This window comes from Rhyacophila brunnea, unplaced genomic scaffold (assembly GCF_057557595.1).
Source record: "Rhyacophila brunnea isolate RB1 unplaced genomic scaffold, BYU_Rbru_1.0 scaffold_21, whole genome shotgun sequence".
Taxonomy (NCBI): Eukaryota; Metazoa; Arthropoda; class Insecta; order Trichoptera; family Rhyacophilidae; genus Rhyacophila; species Rhyacophila brunnea.
The window spans coordinates 5419226-5442704 of NW_028232871.1; the positions used below are offsets into that span (position 1 = coordinate 5419226).

At 32.8% G+C, this 23479-nt stretch overlaps 1 protein-coding gene and 1 long non-coding RNA gene across 2 annotated transcripts in view; both read left to right on the forward strand.

The window, feature by feature from the left end:
* Nucleotides 1-1531: 1531 nt before the first annotated feature.
* LOC147070638 (uncharacterized) lies at nucleotides 1532-4592 on the forward strand. The gene is made up of 3 exons (XR_015070870.1): nucleotides 1532-1695; nucleotides 1901-2063; nucleotides 3653-4592. It is a non-coding gene; the product is annotated as an uncharacterized LOC147070638 (long non-coding RNA).
* Nucleotides 4593-11441: 6849 nt separating this feature from the next.
* The window catches only part of LOC147070639 (inositol-tetrakisphosphate 1-kinase-like), a 30816-nt gene continuing 18778 nt past the window's right edge, over nucleotides 11442-23479 (forward strand). The window contains exon 1 of the mRNA XM_085948747.1: nucleotides 11442-11757. Coding sequence (XP_085804873.1) covers nucleotides 11635-11757 — 123 coding nt within the window. The 5' untranslated portion in view covers nucleotides 11442-11634. The remainder of the gene's footprint in view (nucleotides 11758-23479) is intronic.

A 23479-nucleotide genomic window follows, 5' to 3' on the forward strand; every position in this document is an offset into this window, starting at 1 on the left:
TCCAAGGACAAACACTTAGAACCTTGTAGTTCTCCACTCGCGAGTACGTATTATCGCGCGGCCATGACAAGAAAATGCACATGTAAACATATTGTATTATCATGCAAGTTGCAAGATTGCATGCATGGATTAAAAAAAGTTCAGAAGCTTCTGAATATTTACGCGACAGTTGGGATTGTTCGATAGTGGGGAACCTGCCGGTAAAAAAACACATTTTGAAGTTAACCGATTTTCACAACCTGTCAAATAGTACCATAAAATGATAACATCGCGTCTCGCTTAATCTTGAAGAATAAGATTAGAGAGACAGTCAGAACTTTTACGTGTAAACAGTTATTGTCACGATAGCTTAAAATACACACTATTGCTGCCAGTAAATCCATACACGTATTCAGGTGCTATTATTATATTCGATATTATTGCGCATGTATGAGAAATCTTAGAAAAAATTTTGGAGCATTATAATATGTGTATGGATTTACTGCTGACAATACGTATTATTGCGGCCATAACAAGAAAATGCACATGTAAACAGGTATTATCGTGTAAGTTACAAGATTGCATGCATCGATCAAAAAAGTTTAGAAGCTTATGAATGTTCACACAATAATTGGTACTTGCATAACTAATGCGCATGCAATTTGACATTTACCGATTATCTACAAACCTGTCCGAACATGTCTGAATCTGTCAAATAATACCATACAATGACAGCATCGTATCTCGCTTACGCTTGAAGAATGAGATTGGAGAGACAGTCTGCACTACGTGTAAACAGTTATTATCGCGATAGTTTAAAAAACACACTATTTGTACGATTTACTGGCATCAATGTCGTGTAAATTAAACTACCGTGACAATATCTGTTTACACACAAAAATGCTGAAAATCTCGCCAATCACATTCTTCAAGCTATAGCGAATGCGTTTGTTCTCATTGTGTGATGCTATTTGACAGGTTCGTAAAGGTTGTGAAAATCAATAAACGTCAAATGCTCCATGCGGTGTAGTTTGTAATTTTTCTGGCAGGTTCACCATCAGATTTCTATGATGTTGTGCAAGTTGCAACTATTGAGTGAAAATTCAGAAGCCGCTGTACTTTTCTGATCCATGCATGCAGTCTTGCGACTTGTACACTTGCATTTTCTTATTATGGTAGCGATAATACGTACTGCTAGCAGTAAATCCATGCATATGTAAACAGGCTATTGTCCGTTTAAAAAGAGAATAGTATTTGACAATAAATATTGATAGTACCCAATGCTTCAAATACATTATCATCACATTATGTGCTGTCACAGTGACAAATTTAGTCTATGGTTTCGTCATTCCGACCGATCACTCTCTCTATAAATTCAATGATAGAGAGTGCCAACTCTAATGTATTCGTATTTTAAATTACCATGCTAATTTCAATTAATTTTAAGAGTTTCTACATATGTGTACGTTAAAATAACTTTCGATATTGCATCCATAGATAATATTTTGAACAGAAGCCAACAAGGCGACCATAGATAATAGATGTAAACAGCAGACGTAGATAATATTTTAATAGAAAATCTACAGACAAAACCACTAAAAACAATCAAATCGAAAATGTGTAGGCCTGCAGATAATAGAAAAAAAACCTTCACTAACTAGCGCGATACGCGTGAGGTGACCTCATTGTTGTTCTGGCGACAATGTTTGTTGAAAGGTCCAAGTCTGATAACATTTTAAATTCCAAATAAAACGACATTGCATTTTTTTCCCGTAGTGGCAGCTTACTGTGACAGCACATAACGTATATTATATATAAAAAATTGTATGAAGTTGTGATGTTTCTCCAAGGGCTTACAATTTGTTGTGTATTGGATTTATCTTGTACCCTTGTGATTTTATTAATTGATATTTTCTTGCAGAGAAAATTAGCATATGTCAAATTGTGGATCATACTGGCATGCCTATTCGAATTGGTCATATTGGTTCGCTTTTTCGAAAGGTACATTACACTGATTGCTTATGAAGTGGGTACCATAGATATCTTTCAAGGACTCTTTATAGCGGTGGAAATAATAAGTATTGGTAAGTATACATCAATATTCTGTTTAATTAATGTAGCTTAAATTTTACAATATGACAATTAACATTCATTCAGTTTGATACCATTTTACAAACAACATATTTATTGAATGAATAATTTACATAACATAACATACGTAACATTTTTTATTGAACAAAAAACCTACCATACAAATTAGAAAAATCTTGAACTTGAATCTTGGTGCCAGGCGGAACTTGATCACACGCATTCGACGGATTCTGTCCAATGTGGTTAATAAATGTACCCACCCACATACACCAGTGGCGAAGACTCCATACTAGGCGATTATTTGAAGCCTACCTTCTTAAGAAAATATTTTTAATTACATATTGACTTATTTATATAATCACTTGATTATATTATATTCTATAAAATAATTTATTTTGCCAACGAGAGATGCCATATGTGTAGGAATGTATTACACAGATAATAATTACAAAATAATCTGCAAAGGTTTTAAAAAATATAACACAGCGCGCCATCTGTCTTGACGTAAATAAAGGTCGGATTATGTTTCAAATAATTCTCAATTTTTTTCATATGGACTTTACGTCACGTAGCTCCGCCCAGTCTATCGAATTGTAAGAACTACGGTAAACTCCGATCGCAGAGCCTAAAACTAAATAATTAATAAATAAAAAATTTCTATGGTGCTTAATTGAATATTAATAAATATTGACTGTTTTTAAAAATAAAAAGAACTTTTATCTAATGATTTTTGATGTGTATAAATGTTTTGATAAAATACGTAATTTAAACTGATCGCTTAATTTTATGTCGTCAGTGAGTTTTTGAAGTTTAATTAAATTAGTGTGTCGTTGTCAATAGTGTGTACCTATTCATTTGTAGTAATATCGTATTATCTTCTTATTTCTTGTAAGTATACCTGACAAGTGTGTTCTTTTTATCAGATCTCCACAGCCTACCTCTTTCCAAAAAAGTCACCCTTCGCCACTGACATACACCCTACCTAATTATGATGAAATCAACTAATAGTCATTAACCGGATGTATGCCACAAGCGTGTATATGCGTTCTCCAACTCTGAACGCGCAAAACCGGCCATAGAAAATGAATGTGTATACACACTGTACATTACACTCATACTAGCCCCTGTCGATTGTTTTAAATAATTTTATATATTATACACACAATATTGCCATCTTTTAGAATCATGATGAAATATCGAAATACTAGACAGTCTTTATGATATACCTACTTTTAATAATATATTTCTACTGGATACCGCCATGTTAATACCTCCCAACATTTAAAGAGTCTGAAGCACTTCTTAAATTTCATTAATATTGGCGACTGACTTTTGTGGTTTGAATCAAGGTGTCAGATCAATTTCAGTGTCAGGATCCCTCCAAATATACTTGTACTGATTGATAATGGTTTGATCAACTATTTTAATAGACATGACACCAATGTCTAACCAAACGTTATCTACTGTTCTCCTTTGAGAAAATTGTCCAAAAATTATTTTTGTTTTCTTGTAAAACAATCAAAAGTGATTTGCATAGGTTTAGTGATTGCGTGCATAAAAATAATCCCATCTTTTTTTCTAGGTTATGCAGCTTACTCCATCCTAATTATTTACAACTTTTACCTGCAGCTTGTCTCTGATACACAAGAAAATGATGAAACTATGATGAAGGAGGGTGTATAATAATTAAATTCCAATACATATGCAAGAACAACCTTTGACCCCTAAATCAACAAGTCTTTTAATGTAAATAATTTCATCCTAGCTTTCCTTATATTAGATTAATATTATTTTATTCAAGTCATTGTGGAATAAAAAGCTATTGCTATCTGGAGAGGACATCATAAATGTAAAACTAGTGTTCTTTCACTGTCTCCAATATGGTATACATTCACACTACAGGATAATTGATCAATCGGGCATAGGTACATTCCTGTTGGTAAAATCAATTCAATAATATACAGTATAGGCTGCAACCAGTTTCAAATGCAATGAAATATGGGGTTACATGTATATTGTACGTATTACATTTCACTGTGGCACAGTTCGCCATGAGCTTTCTTATCGGAAAGAAATGAAAACTTAACCTAACAAATCCTAACTTAACTTAACCTAACCTAACAAAGTTATATCAGCTATTTTCAAAATTTGTTTGCCGCTGGCTTCCTGTAAACTGACAAGAACCATGTTTTATTTAGACATGAATTTTATCTCAGTATTATACGACCTAAAGAGGTTGGACGGTCTTTAATGTACAACCAAATAGTTCTGATACAACATTTCACGGTGAAGTGTGATTCGGCAAAGTGCATATGTACAAATTTCCGGATACGGAAATATGGACCTGGTGAAAAATGCTGCTTCAATATATATTTAATTAATGCTCTCTCCTTCTAGCAATAGCGCACAACTTGATATCTTTATACTTAATAATAATTGATTAATTTTGTGATTTTCAACATGTCCCTACTTTTTAAATTTGAACTGTATAAAAATATTAACTGGACTGGATCTGTAACCTGAAAAAAAACTGAAATTTTATAAATGTACTTATTTTAGATAAGGTGTGAAAATTTTCAATGCTGCTATAAGATATTTTTTATTTTATTACCTACTTTTTACCACGTTTTTATTAGCTTGTATTCTTGTTTGTCCGGTACAAATTTTTTCTTGTGTCCAGTACAAATTTTTCCTTGATTGGAGATTTTTAACTAACTACCCGACTAGCTAGACATTTGTAACTTTTAGAATATATCAGGACACAACAACAATGCATTCTTTTAATACTTTTGGCCATCTTTAAGCAGAATTGAATTCATTTTCAGTTAATTCTGTTCTGTATGTTTTGGAAAAAAATCGTTAGAAGTAAAACACTATTATTGGTTACTAAGGGGGTCCTAGCAACTAAATTATTAATATATACGTGCTTTACTATGGAAATCAATATGAAATGTCAAAATGACATTTCAGTAAGTATTTTATATTTATTCAGTATTTCCATCAAGTACAAAAAAAAGTATTTATTAATACATAGAATTGTCAAGTTTATATGATTCAACAGAAAATTTAAAAACGTGGTATATAAAAAGCTCTTTTTATCTTGCTTATTATTTTTGAATCTATTTTGTACTACTTGATGTAGGTATTCTATATAACATAATTACAATGTTTTTTTCATTACTGTCATCTCTATATATATAAAAATCTCGTGTCACGATGTTTGTGGTCAAACTCCTCCGAAATGGCTCGACCGATTTTTATAAATTTTTTAATGTATATATGTTAGGTATGAGAATAGGTCAACAAGTATATTTCATACCGCTAGGTGATTAGGGTATCTCTATCCAGAAAATTTTATTTTTCTATTTTTTTGAAAATTTCTTTTTGTATTTTTTTTATTATTTTGCATCAAAAAATACCTATCACCCCAAATTTTCACCCTCCTACCCCTACCCTCCCATTTTTTTAATCGCGATTTTATTATTTTTGTATGAATAAATTTAACCGTCGTTCGTATTTCAAACAGAACGAAATTATTTATGTTGCTGAATGACAGATGGCGCTACGTCCGAGAAGAATTCAAGAGAAGCGCCGCGTCATTTTGACATTTCATTCGGCATATCACAATGCAGTGCGTGCAAAATTTTGTACGATTTATTTTAATTTATCTATTTTTATGTGCGTGTATTACAGTGCACAATGCCATCAAGACTCAAGGGGGGCCATTTGGGCCGTCGAACGAATAAACAACAAACATGCGAAAGAACAGACGAACAAATCCAACAAGATAACAAAAACGTGCGTGTAAGCATGTCGCAATTGCGTGCATCCCAATCACAAGAGGCACGAGCTGAAAGACATCAACAACGACAATTGGAACGGAGCCAAGCGCGCCGGTTCGTAGTTAACACACGCAGAGCAAATGACCGATAACGCCAACAAGTACATCGAACATTTACATCCGCTTCGTTCCTTCGTCTCGCATTCGAGTACGAGCCAGATATTGAATATTCTGCTCATCCGAAAGTGCTGATTGGTGCTATGGACAAAGAATGTCCTCATTGTCATGCGCTCAAATACAAACATGAGTCAGCCGGGATGTGTTGCTCATCAGGAAAAGTGCAACTACCAGAAATTGAGATACCACCAGAACCATTGAACGGCTTGCTTATCGGCACGGTTCCAGATTCAAACCTGTTCCTGAAGTCCATTCGCACATTCAATTTATGCTTCCAAAAGACTTCGTTCGGAGCAACAGAAATAGTTCACAATACTGCGGCAAATGGTCAACAATTCTATTCTACGTTCAAAATCAAAGGCCAAGTATACCACAAAGTAGGCTCATTGCTGCCAATGCCAAACGAACCACATAATTTTTTACAAATCTACTTCATGGGCGGTGAGGACATCAATCATGTGGATGCACGTTGCAGCTACAATAGCCTCAATTCGCCTAATGCTAGGCGCATCGTCGGCAAACTGGACGCTCTGTTGAATGAGCACAATGAATTATTGAAATTCTTCAAAGCACACATGCACGAATTGCAAAGTGACAATCACGCTATTGTCATCAATCCTGATAAAACACCAGCTGGAGAGCACGTGCTTCGATTCAATGCGCCTGTTGTTGACGACATTGCTGGAATCATGGTTGGCAACCGCACATCGACGCGAGAAATCGTGATTCGAAGAAGAAACAATAATCTGGAGTTCATACACACCGTTCATACGACGCTCTCCAATATCCGCTAATTTTCTGGAAGGGACAAGACGGATATTACATAAACATTAAACAACGAGATCCTGTCACAGGTAATTCATTCATTATGAACATCATTACTCATTTTGAATTGAGAAAATGAATGGTTGATGTTTTATTGTTTTTATCGGCGGTCATCGTCTACAGCGCTCTATTCCTCTTTCTGTCATATATCCCATCCCCACACACTCACGATACATTCGTTATTTTTTATTTAACAACCAAAATATTCACTAGAAATAATTTATATGGCAGAACAACGTTTGCTGGGTCAGCTAGTATTATTATAATAAACTGAAGAATTTTTGTGAATGTATATTTTTGATAAGGTGTGAAAATTTTCGCTGCCGCTATAAGATAATAATTATTATTTTTGAATCTTTTTTGCACTACTTGATGTAGGTATTTTATATAATCATAATATTTGTTATTTTCATTAATTACTTAGTATTAAATTATACAATGTAAATATTATGACAGCCAAAAGTTGGTTTAAAAAAAAAAATACTGAATATATTATCAACCCTGTACAATCTTACCTATAAATAAATAATACAAGAATTTTGAATGCTTTCATAATCATTGACCTATCATTATTAAGCTTCTTATTCCTTACGCCATGTGGATGTTGGCCTCCTCCAGCATCTGCCTCCACCCAGGTCTGTTCAGAGTCGTTTTCCTCCAGTTTAGGATACCTAAGATATTTAAATCCAACTCGACACTATCCCACTATCTTCTACGAGGTCGGCCATACCTATGTTTGCCTTCCGACTTACTGAATGCTAGTTTCTTTGTCATGCGTGACTCATCCATCCTGTGTATACGGCCTAGCCATCTAAGGCGGCCTAATTTGATGGACTATACAATGTGTTGGGTCGTAAAAGTATATTCGTCTCCACCCTAACTATGTGTTATTGATGAGACCGAAGATACTACACAGCACGCACCGCTTAAATGAGCCCACCACTCTTTCCATGCTTTTAGTCATGCACCAACAGCCCTATGTTGTAACTTGTGACATGAAGTCCCCGGCGACATGACAACTGGTCTCATCAGTGTTTTATATACAACGCATTTTAAGTCTCGGTTCATTGCCTTGGAACGTAGCATCTTCATTATAGTGAAGCGACATTTTTATTGTGTAACACAATTTTTCTTTTAATTTCAATTTCTAGGCTACTCTCACCTCTAGAGGACCTCAGGTACTTACTATTATTACACTAATGACTAAAAAATATATATTATTATGTATTTATATAATTGAACAGTAAGTTATGTATGCAGTAAGTAATACCACTAAACTTAAAGTATGGCGTGGGGAATAATATTCATCTCCTTGTCCTAATGTCGTCAATAATGTAAGTATGTTGAACAAACACGGGATTTATTTACATATTATTGTCTATTTATTAAGTGACGTCCCTAAGCAAAATGCCGCCCCTAGGCAGCGCCAAAAAGCCACCCTTTATCACCCTTTCATGACTCCAGTATCTAAGAAATGTGTTATATTGATACATTACTAACAAAATAAACACCAATAAACAATGACATTATTAATGGACGACGCACTCAATACAGTAGCTAGCAAGTAAATTCGCATGTATAGGTAGACGTCACGCAATTTCCATTATGCAATATCACGCATCGGGAATTTATAGCAATATGACCTTTATTGTAATGGCGTTAGAGCAGTGTTTCTAATGTCAATGTTCATTTGAGCGAACCCGTTCGAACCGAACCATTCGGCAGACCCAACAAAACGCATCAGGAGTTTATAGCAATATCACCTTTATTGTAATGGCGTTAGAACAGATTATGCCATTCGGCAGACCCGACAATAAAGTGAGTGTCATTTTCTTTTCCAGATGATTCGTCCATATTAATGTCATTGCCAATAAAGCATACAAAATTAAATTTAGATATAAAAAGCGACAAAATATAATTAAGTTAGACACTTACCCGAATCATCAAAGTCTGATGTAGTATTTGGTCTGTACCATTAATTAGCAATACACAGATTTGTTATTTCCACACCATTTTTACAAAGCTATTATTGTAGGTAGGTACAACATGTAAACAAAATATTTTTAGCTATTTCTATAAGTATACCAAATCTCGATTTGCCGCCCTTCGAGTAACTGCCGCCCCCAAGCGACGCTCAAGCTGCCTACCCCCACGGGATGTCATTGTATTTATTTCTTTCGACATTAGGAATAAAGATTTATTTTCAGTCACAAGTAGATAACAGGCAGATAAGACAAGTTACTGCAACTATAATAATTAATAAAACTATAGACGAAGTCTAATATTAGTCGAAAAAATAATTATTGTATTCGGACAAAATAAAAAGTGTATTTATATTCAAATCTATAGGTATCCCTCTGGGAGATAGGGCTGTCAATATTTTTATTTTTTTTACATCCACATTTGCCGCGACCTACCTATAGTGTTGTAGGTCCCAGGTTAAAATCCTGGGTCTGACAAAAATACACATATTGTGTTTAAATTTGTGTTTGAGTCAGTGTATGGACTTAATAGGTTGAGCATGTTGTTGACATCCATTATTTCTCGTAAAAACAAAATCTGTGGAGGCCCATATGATCTTATTAGGATCGGACACGGACAATATTACTGTAATATATAAGATGCAGTATTTTATAGGTTGGTACCTATTTCACTAATATTGACACCTCTTGACATAATCTTTTTTACAACACCTAATGTTTATTAAAAAAATAATATTCCATAATAATTTTTTTAATAATAATATGCATTTTAAAAGTGATTACCTACTTAACTTTGAATTATTGTAATTTTGCAAGGAGGAGGTGTTTAGAAACACTTAAGGGGGGACATGCTCAGCGTACATCAAAATGGAGCTTTATGCTATTTTCAAAGCATGATCCTGGACATTCCTTAAACGTTGTAGATAATCTCTATATATATAAAAATCTCGTGTCACAATGTTTGTGGTCGAACTCCTCCGAAATGGCTCAACCGATTTTTATGAATTTTTTTATGTATATTTGTTAGGTATGACAATAGGTCAACAAGTATATTTCATACCGCTAGGTGATTAGGGTATCTCTATCCAGAAAATTTTTCTTTTATTTTTTTGACAATTTTTTTTTTGTTTTTTTTTTATTATTTGGCATAAAAAATACCTATAACCCCAAATTTTCACTCTCCTACCCCCACCTTCCCATTTTTTAATCGCGATTTTATTATTTTTGTTTGAACAAATTTAACCGTCCTTAGTATTTCAAACAGAACGAAATTATTTATGTTGTTGAATGATAGATGGCGCTACGTCCGAGAAGAATTCAAGAGAAGCGTCGCGTCATTTTGACATTTCATTCGGCATACCACAACGCAGTGCGTGTAAAATTTTGTACGATTTATTTTATTTATCTATTTTTATGTGCGTGTATTACAGTGCACAATGCCAGCAAGATGCAAGGGGGGCCATTTGGGCCGTATAACGAATAAAGCAACAAACATGCGAAATAGAAGAGCAGAAAGAACAGACGAACAAATTCAACAAGATAACAAAAACGTGCGTGTAAGCATGTGGCAATTGCGTGCATCTCAATCACAAGAGGCACGAGCTGAACGAAATCAACAACGACAATTGGAACGGAGCCAAGCGCGCCGGTTCGTAGTTAACACACGCAGAGCAAATGACCGACAACGCCAACAATAACGTTAAACGAAGTGTGACATTTCTACATTAACAAAACAACGTTGTAACTCTACACAAGAACGCCATTTTACCCATTAATATCATCATTGTTTTTATTATTACTACTATTAGTGAATGTTATTCTTATTAGTCTTAAAAATCATATCTAATATAGGTACTACAATTACAAAAATCTACTGATATTTTATGTGAATCTACCAAAAAGATTGGACTCCTCCTTTTCAATAGTCTTTCATTAGTCTTTCAATCTCTTTGGAATCTAGGTACTGATTTTTTTGGCAAAATCTACTGAAATTTTAAATTTTGACTTGGCAACGGAGTTGCTAACCGTACTATAATTATTATAGTATTTGTACTATAATTTTGGTCCGCGTACTATGTACGATATAAGACAGACATAATGCGCCCAAAATACTGTAATTTTGAATATCGGAAAAAATGTGTAAAAAGTACTAAAACTTCGATATTTCCTTTCGATAAACTGGTGCAAAGTACTATAATTTCGCAATACAAGAAGATTTGGGGTAGGTACTTAGGAAAAAGATTGCTCGAAAAATGTAAAAAAATCCCTTGAGTTTGGTTTAAAATGAACGTTCTTGAATTATTCGGTAAGCATTTTTGGTCGGAAGAGGTACCTAAATATAATGGGGTCTCGGGGTTTCTATTCTCCGTTATTTTTTTCTGAGAAATAAAAAACCTACACATTTTCAACAGATGAAATCGCATAATAAACTTTTTCCCCAAATACTTTAATTTAATGGAGGCTTAGAACTATTCCACCTTGAAAAGATGGCAACACTGCATGGCAGCACTGATTCAAAGAATTATATATGGCAATACTTTTCGAACGACGGATCGCGCGCGTGTGTGTGTTGTTTAGTTCTGTCAATGTTCATTTTTTTCGAAAGTACACAAATAAAATAACAGTTGACAGCTCTTGTCTTTTTCGACGCAGAACAGTCCGCCGTAATTTATTGCAAAAATAAAAAAATGTTGATCATTTTAAAAGCATAACAATGTGTAATAATATTAGTTGTTGACATCCACAACTAATCCATTCAAACTTATATTGTAAATATAACTAATAATTTGAAAATTAATAATGTGCGAAGCCGCTGACAACTTCAAACTCATCGGCATTTGGATGTCGGAGAAAAAATATCAGAAATTAAGATGGACAGAATTTGTTGGTGTTTGCAGACTTCACGGATACGATTTGGTGAAGGTACGTTTTTGTTTATATCACAAAAAATATATATAAAATATCAGTTAAATCAATTGTCAATTTAAAGAAAAAATATTTATTTAAATTTTACCTTTCATATATTTAAAATACATCCATGGGTAACCGGAATAAATGATTTCTATATTATTTTAAGGTTAGAAAAATGTTGGCACATGTATTTTTGATTATACCCACATCCATTGTGAGTTATTATCAATAAATATAAACTTGATTGATAAATTATTTGTAATCTACATCTGTAAATGATATTGAAATTAATTTTATCTATGTTTAGTGAGAAATAGGTCATCAAATATATCTAACGAAAATCTTTGGTATTAAATAAGCAGTGAAGTTTTATAGTTGGTCATGGCTTTTATTCATAGGATAAGTACTATATGGCTTTGCTGGGTGCATTAATACAGTGTTCAATGGGCCAATTAAGTAAATATTTACAGAGAAAAACCTCTGAAAGGAATCCATTGTAAAATTGCCGATCACAACCATACTGTAAATTAAGGAATCCAATCCCGAGCCAAAATTTTCATCCTGGGATTTCGAGATTACAACTTGACGGTCCCGGGATTGGCATTTTTTCAATAGTTATTATTATTTTTTATTCATACAAATAGCATTGATAAAACAATCAAAACCGTATATTATAATTTATACTATTTAGATCAAATCAGATCAAATTTATTTATTTTACATAAAATGAACATAACAAATTATAAATTCAAAGCGTTCACGACATGACATAAAATAAGTGTTAATAATTTTAAAAAATAAAAATACAGAGAATAAGTAATAAAATAAGAAAATAAATAAAATAAGTAACAAAATAAAGTAGATGGAAGCACACAGAGTGAACTTTGATAGACCCTATCTTAAAAACTTATAAAACAACGTCCACCTAAATTCACCCTCACGTAAGTGGAATATATCAATATCCGAAGCGATTTCATTAAACATGGTTACTGCCCTCCCAATTGGCATTACTAATGGCAGGTTAGTTCTGCATCGTGGGAGAACAAACATATTTAACATTAATATTGTGTATGTTCAATCTTGGAAATACATGGGTTTAATGGAGTAAATAATATTATAATATATATAATAATGTGAAAAAAAAACTTTTTCTTATTTATTTAAGAAAATATAACATTCATAAAATTCAGCGTAGTAACAAGTGCCTGCCTGCACGTCCGTGGCACTGGCGGTTAGACGCCTTTCGCGTGCCAGAACGTTAGTGGCGTCTAGCTGGTAAAATGAATGAATTTATTTTTCTGGTGTTCTTACGATTGCGTATGACAACAAAAAATTATCCATGAGCATCCGGCGATATCCCCTGTGACATGTGCTATGTGCAGGTACATACACTTCACTAACATAATTTTATACATATACTAATTGACTGTGATTGATAAAAAATCAGTCCCGGAGGTTTCAGGATTATGTTTACTAATCCCGGGATTCATAGGTATCGAAAATTGTCCAAGATCCCGGGATTGGATTCACTACTGTAAATACACAGTACTGTACATACAAAATAATCAAAGTATCTGATCTGAATGTTTGCCTTAAGCATGTCCAGAGGATAGATCGGTTGAATCTGAGGCAACTTGTAGCAGGTATGCAATTTCCACTGTCTGGCAGCATCGTAGAATTTATAGTCACGTCTCCATTTGATCAGTTCATCTTCCTGTGCATTTCAACTTTTTAATTTTGGTTTTAACGCTGATTAGATTTGCGCATGTTTTATAGTGCCTGTGCACGTGCATGGATTTACTGGCACCAGGGAACACAAAATTAATGGGAACTGTCTTACCCTACTGGGTGTGGTATAACAGGCAACGGATTTAGAGTATGGAGAAATATGGGATAAACTTACACACGTGTTAGAATATGTTATTTTCAATGGTTACGTCCAGTGACGTCCCTAGACAAAATACTCCCCCTAGGCAGCGCCAGAATGTCACCCCATTTTTATACAGTATTTTTATCATCCTTTCATGACTCCAATGTTAATGAAAGAAATGTGTTGTATGGATACATTACAAACAAAATAGGTACGAGGGTGGGTCAATAATTCCTTAGAAAAAAGCATTAAAACAGTTTTTATTTTTGTATTTTTTTTTATTTCTCAACATAATCTCCTTGGAGCTCAATACACCTGGTTAGACGTTTCTCAATATTTTTTAAACCGTCAGAAAAATAAGTTTTCGGAAGGTCCTCAAAATAAGCATTTGTCCGATCGATGACTTCTTCATTTGAAAAAAAAACGTTGTCCACTTAGCCATTTTTTTAAGTTTGGGAAAAGGAAAAAGTCACTGGGGGCTAAATCTGGCGAATACGGTGGGTGGTCGACCAATTCGAACTTCAATTCTTCAATTTTAGCCATTGATCGTAAACATGTGTGAACACGGGTATTGTCCTGATGAAAGAAGATTTTTTTCCTGTTTAAATGAGGCCGTTTTTCTTCAATTTTGTTTTTTAGCTGGTCCAATAAAGATGCATAATAATCCCCTGTTATTGTTTTTCCTTTTTCCAAATAGTCAACGAAAATAATTTCACGTGCATCCCAAAATACAGTAGCCATAACCTTACCAGCTGATTTTACGGTTTTCGCCTTCTTTGGACATGGTTTGCCTTCGCAATCCACTGCTTTGACTGTTCTTTCGTCTCGGGAGTATAGTGGTGTATCCATGTTTCATCTACAGTCACAAAGCGACGAAAAAATTCATCCGGATTGCGTTGCATGAGCGACAACAGGGCTTTAGAGGCCACCACCCTATTGCGTTTATTGTCGACTGTGAGCAAACGCGGCACCCATCTTGCAGAAATATTTTTCATGCCCAATTTGTCATGTAAAATAGAAATGACGCTACCTTTTGAGATCCCTGTAACCTCAATTATCTCACTCAACTTTAATCTTCGGTCACTTAACACCATATCGTGGATTTTATTGATCATTTCTGGTGTAGTCACCTCTACAGGACGTCCTGAGCGTGGTTCATCCTTTGTTGATGTACGACCACGTTTAAATTCATTTAACCAGTTATAAATAGTTGCAAGTGAAGGAGCAGATATGCCGTGAACTAAATCCAACTCATTTTTTATTTCCTTTGCTGTTAACCCTTTTATATTAAAATGTTTAATAACAGCTCTAAACTCAATTTTCTCCATTTTCCATTTTTCCATTTTCCACAAGCAAATTTTTTTTTTAAATGTACGAGAAACACACAACAACCCGACCAATCTGATTGAAACTTCGCAGCATACTGAATCGGTAGTGCCGCTGCATGAAAACAAACCGCTTACAGTACTAGTCGCGCCACCTGTCGGCTTTTCTAAGGACTTATTGACCCACCCTCGTATATACCACTAAAACATACAAAATTAAATTTAGATGTAAAAATGTAATAAATATAATATAATTAAGATATACATTTACCCAAATCACCAGTCTGAGGTCTTATTTGGTTGACATTTTTGATACATACCTACGTCGTCACATGCTTTGTTATATTTGGGTTTTATGGCCTGACCGCCATAACATACCCTGCTTCAAATATTGGTCCATGGCGATGGCTTTTGCATTTCTATTTATTAATCTGTTCTGTGACTGGCACCAATAGTGTGTAAATTCAACTATCGCGATAATAACTGTTTACATGTAAAAATGCCGACTGTCTCGCCAATCTCATTCTTCAAGCGATGATAATGTTGATGTTTTTATAAAAGGAAAAAATATGACAACTAGAGAAGACTCAAAAGAAAAAGATGAACAACTGCTACTAAAACTGAAAAATAAAGATATAGTATACAAAACTCAAGAAAAGGACCCTGCCATGAAGGAAAATTACAAATTAAATGATTCAGTGCTTGTCAAATCAGAAAAAATGGAGATACTATATTGGGTTCATAGAAGAAATAATAAAACATGAGGAAACATACTTCTCTATCAACTTCTTAATAACTATGAGACCACAGCAGCAGCTAACCTTTATTACGACCAAAAGAAAAGATAGTGACAACGTTCCAGAGTCGTTAATAGTGAAGAAGTAGATATACAAAAAAAAGTGCTGGTGAAAAAGAATATTACTTATGTAATGATAAAGATAGAATTTATTTTGACTGATTGCGTGCCAAACCAATAGATCATTATTATGTAAATGTGAGGCTTTCAGACCATGTCTTAATCAATTCTGTTATATTTTTTAAACAGTGTAGCCCGCATTTTAGTTTTAGGTTTGCTAGCAGGAATAAATTATAAGTTTATGTCATAAAAGTAGATGAAAATGATTTAAAAGACAAGTTCCGACTTTGATTTAACATTTTTAATGTTGACTAATTTAATTGTATGGGTATGAAAAAAGTTTATTTTGCTATGCAAAAAGCAGTAAGTAAACAAAAGATATCTTTATAAAAATATTGTTCCATCAAGGTAGTCAAATAAGAATGTAGACTCAAATAAAAATTGATTTTTAAAATTATCACTTTCTTTGATTTTCCTCGTCTTTATTTTATTGATTTAAGGTGGTAGGTACTTGTGTCATATTGGGATATTTTTTCTCATTATTTGTCACCGGTGGGAACAAAACTGGTAGTGACAACCGGGAATAAACCTGCTCTGCTCCATCCCGTTCCACAATCCCTATAATCCTAAGTACTTAACTGAAATGTTGAGAACCACTACCTTTTTTTGGGGTAATTCCGAACTAATAGTATCAAAAGTTAGGGATTATGGATACTATTAACAAAATTGATGATATTTTGTGTTAGGAGTAATTACGGTAGAAAAAGAAAGGTAAACCTTCGGTCAAAGTGCAATAAAATCAACTTTTGAATAATTTCGGAATTACCCCAAGATAGTTCGTAATTTCCCTAATGCCAAAAAAAAAATGACTCAATATTTCAAATTCTCAATTTAAAGAACCCAACTATATATTCCACAATCTAATATATATTTATCATACATCTTTTCTTGAAGTACACAGAGGTAAAACAATAATGGCAGTAAATATAAAACACTTTGAATAATTAACCGAAATATATAACCTATAGTCATTTCATAGAAATTCCTGTCGGAATTACCCCAATGCACCTTACTTAGTACAATTTTCAAAAAACTGTCATACACAAAACATTTTTTTGTTTTTAATTCTTCAAAATTATAGTATTTTTAGCTTATTTGGCGTAAATTTATGGTCTGATATACTATTATACATTTTTCGCGGAATCATTAGGTTGGCAAAACGGCCATTTTGAAACCGGTTTGAGGCAGACAATGCGCACGCTACGCATGCACCGTGATGCGTTCATCTCACAAACGAAAAAATGCCCAACTGTAGACAGGGTTTATGATAGTTACATTAATTCACCCCCTGAGTTCAATAAAAATAATACAATTTATAATTATATAAGTAGTTGGTACTACAAACAAATAACATTAATTTGTTCGTCATCTATTTTTAACACTAGTATTACTTAGTAGCATTTCATTTCAAATAGGAAATCGAGCAGCCTTGATGCTGTTTGAAAAAAAATGACATTGCAATAAAAATCATCAAGCATGACAGTCGACAATTTAAAAAACGTATAAGCATACTTACTGAGAAATAAGTAGATTTATATGCTCACTGAATCATAAATAAATGAACATAATGAATTACTTATTAACTGTGGCATGGTTTTATTGGTCTAAGAAAATTGCTATAAGTAAATAAATGTGTACTTCAAATCTTTTAACAGCTCTATGCAAGTAAAAATCACATTTTATGGGTAAATAATTAGCTATTATCGTAATGCTAAATTTACACCTCATAAGAAATAATTACAAGATAAAAAGAACTTTTGATATACAACGTTTTTAAATTTTCTGTTGAATCATAATATAAACTTGACTTGACTAGCTTAAACGATCAAAAAAATTTGTACTTGATAGAAATACTGAATAATGAAATGTCATTTCATATTGATTTACATAGTAACGCACGTATATATTATTGAATAATTTAGTTGCTACGACCTCCTAGCAAACCAATAATGGTATCGAAATATCTTTTCATACAAAACAGAATTAACTAAAAATAAATTCAATTCTACTTAAAGATGGCTAAAAGTATTAAAAAAATGAATTGGCATCGTGTTCTGATATATTCTAAAAGTTTCAAATGTCTAGCTAGTCGGGAAGTTAGTTAAAAATCGATTGCAAGATTTGTACCGGACAAACAACCACTGGACAAATAAGAATATGACTTAAGAAAAACGTTGTAAAATACATCATATTCATTCGAAAACAGCCGTGAACTTGTTGCCGATTCAGATATTTACCGTAAATTTTTTTTCCGTACGGTCAAAACCTTATAATGTTGGAGGAGGGTTACTATAAACTAAGCCAAATATTATATATGACAATTGAGTGTTGTAGGTGACAGCCTGGATTAGTCAATGTTATATTGAATCTACAATCAGTTTCTATCGTTCAAAAAATTATGGTAAATAATTCGTCACTGTTCTGGCAGAAGACACTAATTCGAAAAAATGACATATTGAGTTACTACCAAAATGTTCCTTATTTCAAACTTTACCGTCTGGAAACCTTCGTAATAAATAAACAGTCTTTATTTTAAAGTCATCCTTTTTACGATTACTTAATAAACTCACATGATAGACCATTAATTCAAACATTTTAACAACTTCAAAGTCAAATTACTCAAAACTAGTATTCTCCAGTTAGTGTGTTCTGCCAGAACAGAGACGGTATGTAATTTTTTTAATACTTTATAAGCAGTGTATTTTTTATTTTCATTCTTCCAACACTAGCTAAATAAAATAATAAGTAACCATGTAATATTGAGCGGTGATTTTTCTAGTCAATCGTATCAAGGTGAAGGTTTAATTGAGAGAGACATCATACACTATCTGTATCAGTGCTAAACTGATGTAGACTTTCAGTGTTCTTTTTCGAGCAGAAAAAAAAATAGGAATGTATTTATTTGTTTGGTTATTAATTGTGTGATGCTTACATATAAACAAATATTTGTTCATGTGCAATAAATACTGTTGCAATGAAACAGATACTTATCCATGCGCAACAGTGTTTCAAATAGCAACCGTTGTTTGCTTGCAACATTTTGTATATAATTGAATTAATTTTTTTTTATTATTAAGAAAAGTATACTTCAGTAGGTAATTAAGTATATCTGCCTTTTACACTGTAAGGTTACATATCTGAAGTTGTGAAAAATATTCTTATTGATTTTTCTTATCAGGTGTTTAGTTAAATTCACTCTGTCCATGAACAAACTGTTTAAAATACATTTAAACCGATTGTTTACATTCCTGCAAATGTAATTTTTAATTTTTAATTTGACATTGATATTTTGTATTATGAATATCTTAAAATATGCAAATAATGTGCTATTTATTTTGTTAATGAATATTTGAATTTTACGAGTATTAAATGCTAAACACCTTTGCATAGCTTTGAATTAATGAATATTTTGTTCTGTTAGGTCTGCCCCACACGAACTGGGAAATGCGATCGTAACCGTCATTCCTACACAAGAGTGCGAGTAGCATATATTTATTCGTTTTGATTATATTTGAATTGCTCTTATTACCCCTAACGGCCCACATGCCCATCGTAGGTCAAAATGGAGATTTTATGATATTTTCAAAGCATTAACCTGAACATTCCTTTAACATTGTAGATAATCTATTTATATAATTTTGAAGCCTTATTATCCTTTATATTTATTTTACAACTGCACAGCCTTCTCAGTGGTGTCTGATGAGAAGCTATCATCTTTAGAGAATGATGAATCGGATTCAAACTGAAGTAACCAGATAAAACAATATGATGAAATGGGGATACTCAGATGATTCTTCAGGCTGCGTATGTGGTGCCGAAAGATCTGTAGACCGTTATGGTCTGTCCGTTTGTTGCATCAAGCTGTACCATCGATGACATGTTTAAAGCCATCTCTAGCATGGAAAAGACGGAAGAAGAGTAAACCAATAGAGGCTATTAGTTCCAAACACGGCTCATTTCAATATTGTCAAAAGATGATGTCATTTTGTAAAAAAAAATACATTTTAAAAGAATTTTTAGGTAGCAACCCCAAACCCGGCTTCATTACATACAAAATATCAATTCAAAATAACGTGAAACTTTCAAACGTGGCTTATTCCACAATCATTTAGTTTCAAAGACGGATCGTTTCACTTTAGCCAATGGGAGCTCAGCTTTGGGGTCACGTGTTTAATAGTGTCCGGTATAATTTGCATGACAATTGTGTTGTGACCGCTCCTCATATAATTCAAGTTTAAAGGTGTTTTTTTTTTTAATTGAAGCAGTTATTTGTATTAATAAACAATGGATGTTACTGTTATAGCATTAAAAGTTAGACAAAGGCAAAGGAAACCAGAAAAATGGCAAAGAAATGAAGCCAAAAAACTTCAGTGTTTACATAAATTTCACAGTAAAAGTCATCAAAACTTTTATTTTATTTTGTTATTTAATTAATTTTTCTGATTAATGACAGTTTTGAATAATTGAAACTGGTCATAATTATTGCTATCCAAAATTGCCTGTAACATTTTAGTGGTATGTCATTTGGTTACATACTTTCATCGGCGGATTAATCCACATTGTTAAGTTTCAAAAATGGCTCATTTCAAATGCCACTTTCAAACTTGGCTTATTCCAAACATTAAAAAATGTAAATAGATTCTTTATTAATATAGAAATGAGTAAGTTTCCCTTTGTTTTCTATTTTAAATATGCTACGCTACAAATTAACTAAAAAATCATACAACTTAGTCTTATATATGTCTGTATAACAGTTTATTGCATTTTTGGAATTGAGCCGGGTTTGGAAATAATAGCCTCAATTCAGCCCCTTAGAGTCAAAGAAACGTATTTCATTTTTCTCTACTTTACAGGAGACCCCAAACACAAGTAAATTTACATTACACAGCCATTAACAAGAACGTGTTTGCGGGAGATATGTATTGACTTATCTTTTATCCATTGAATTATTTGATATGTTTCTTTGTCACTTAACATGACATCATTTAATGTCCAATACTACACGTAACTCAAAATTGTTAAAAATTAAGATAGGTTTCTTTGACTCTAAGGGGTCGAATTGTTTTTAACGAGTTATACGTCTGATACTACAAATTTTCTATGGGTACACTTTGTGATATTGACTTTATTGTATAATAGTTAACTATCAAATTATACACGTATGTGTTCGACAAAATGACTGAAATACCAAACTGGTACTTATGAGAATCCAGTTTTTTTAATCAAAAAATCAAGGTCATTCAAAGCACTCAGAATTCCAAACAACACCGATAAAAATCGTTATTGGCTCATCTAATGTTATATAAACATAAACAAACCAGTAACCAAAAAGTAAAAACCAGTATGATAATCAGGTGATAACTATCATGATTATTAAAAAAATATAATATATTCAATTCGACTGGTTTTTATTATGTAGCTATATTATGAGATATCTTCAGTGTGTTAAACCCTTTCGATTTATTTTTTAGTTTACTGTATCCACCATGTATAATTCAAATGGCAAAGTTCAGGAAAATTGGTTCGCCTATAAGTGTGACAGGCAATAATTGACATGCGTTATGAATTGGCAATAAGCAATCGAGTGTCATAACCAATGAAAATCAATTATCAATGTCATGTCGCAGGAAAACCTTCAAATGAAATTAGAACAATTTAAACCAGGGGTTCTCAACAACGTGCCTGTGGATACAGGTGCGCTCGTTATCCAAATTGAGTACAATTAAAATAGATTTTTTTTTATGTACAAATAATAATTTCATATTAAATAATATTCTATAGGTATATTTTGTGTATTGACATTTGGTAATTTATATTAATCGGTGCAAAAATAGAATGAACAAAAATTTCTTCCCCAAATATGTTATTATTTCCTCCAAAAAAGTATTTCTGCTCCATCAAAAAATAAATAAGTACTTACCTAGTTATTCGTAAACGCCCACGCCAGTTCAAAAATCATGTGATACGTGCTGGGCCATCCTTTTATTTCCAGTGCCATCTTTTGTCAAGATTTTAATAATGATTTTTGGCTGGTACCTACGTAGATAAATGAATGTATGGTTATTTAAAGCGTGTCCGGAAATTTTTACGTATGCAGTTTGCCGTATTACACTTCACCGTGAAATGTTGTATCGGAAATATATGGTCGTATATTAAAGACCGTACAACCTCTTTGGGTCGTATAGTGCTGAGATAAAATTCATGTCTAAATAAAACACAGTTCTTGTCGGTTTATGTTTACAGGAAGCCAGCGGCAAACAATTTTTGAAAATAGCCTTACATACTTACTTACATACATTCTTGAATTTTGACAAAATCGGCTATGAAAATAGAGATGACCGTATATATGCGATCATGTCTTTCCAATAAGAAAGCTCACGGCGAACTGTGCTACGGTGAAATGTAATACGTACAATTTACATGTGACCTATTTAAAGTGATTTACCGAGAACTGGAATTTTCCTGATATACATATATACATATATTTCCTGATATACATCCTGATGAACATACGGGTGCTTTCCTTATGATAATGATAATAAAATGAATTTCCCGACTCGTTTTCTTCTGGGTAAGTATGCTATCAATCCAATCCCTGTCCACCCAAAGAGTGATTGTTCTTTTAAAGCATTTCTTTTTACTTCTTCGTGGGTTCATTTACAATCCATATATACTGGCAAATATTAATTTTCATGTTCCCACCAATATCACTCGTAGCTCTACGGTCTTCAAGATACCTCGGCATAGGACAGATGCTATGTTTCATGATGCTGTGTATCGTGCAATTAACTTATTTGATGGCACCATAAAGGTTGATTTATTTTTTATTAACTATATAATGTTTGTGGACGTGTTAAATAGCTTAAATTTATAATTGTATATATTACCATGTTTCTTTAATATTTACATATACACATACTGTCTTTTCTACTTTCTTGTTATATAAGTTGTCATTTGTAATTAAGATATTTTTATAATTTTGTATTTATTATGTATTATGGCGCATTGGCCAATCGCTGTAATGCCGTAATACTCTTTTTCTAAATAAATAAAATACTCTTTTACCGAATAAGGGCTCAATTGTTTATAAAAGATGTAACTACATGAAGAAGAAGAAAATAGTTGGATCGTCTTTCAGTGTTGTAAAATTTCATGTTGGTTTTTATCAATGTGTATTTGGATCCAGAGTATGAACATAATCTGCTGAGCATGTGGCTAAAATCCATTTCTCATAATAAAAATAAAAACCTGTTAAGAAATCTTGTCATGAGTCAGTCAAAATCCACAATGAATAATTGTGGAGTTAATTTACAAAAAAATCTATTAAAAAACGGCAATAGTCAGTGTAAATTTTATACGACAAAATAAAGATTATATAGCTGTGTTGAACAGCCTTTGCGAGAATCATTAATATGTAAAGTGAACATGACCGATTAAATTCATAGTTTGGCCTAAAATACTATTTTATAGTTTTTATAACATTTAATGTTTACCTTGTAATTTTAATAAAATTGTTCAATGAAACTCAGAATATCAGAATGACGCTTTGTTCAAATACAATGATTATACCGAAGATGTTGAAGAAAAACCTTTTTCTATACCAATGGTTTCCAAAGTGGGATA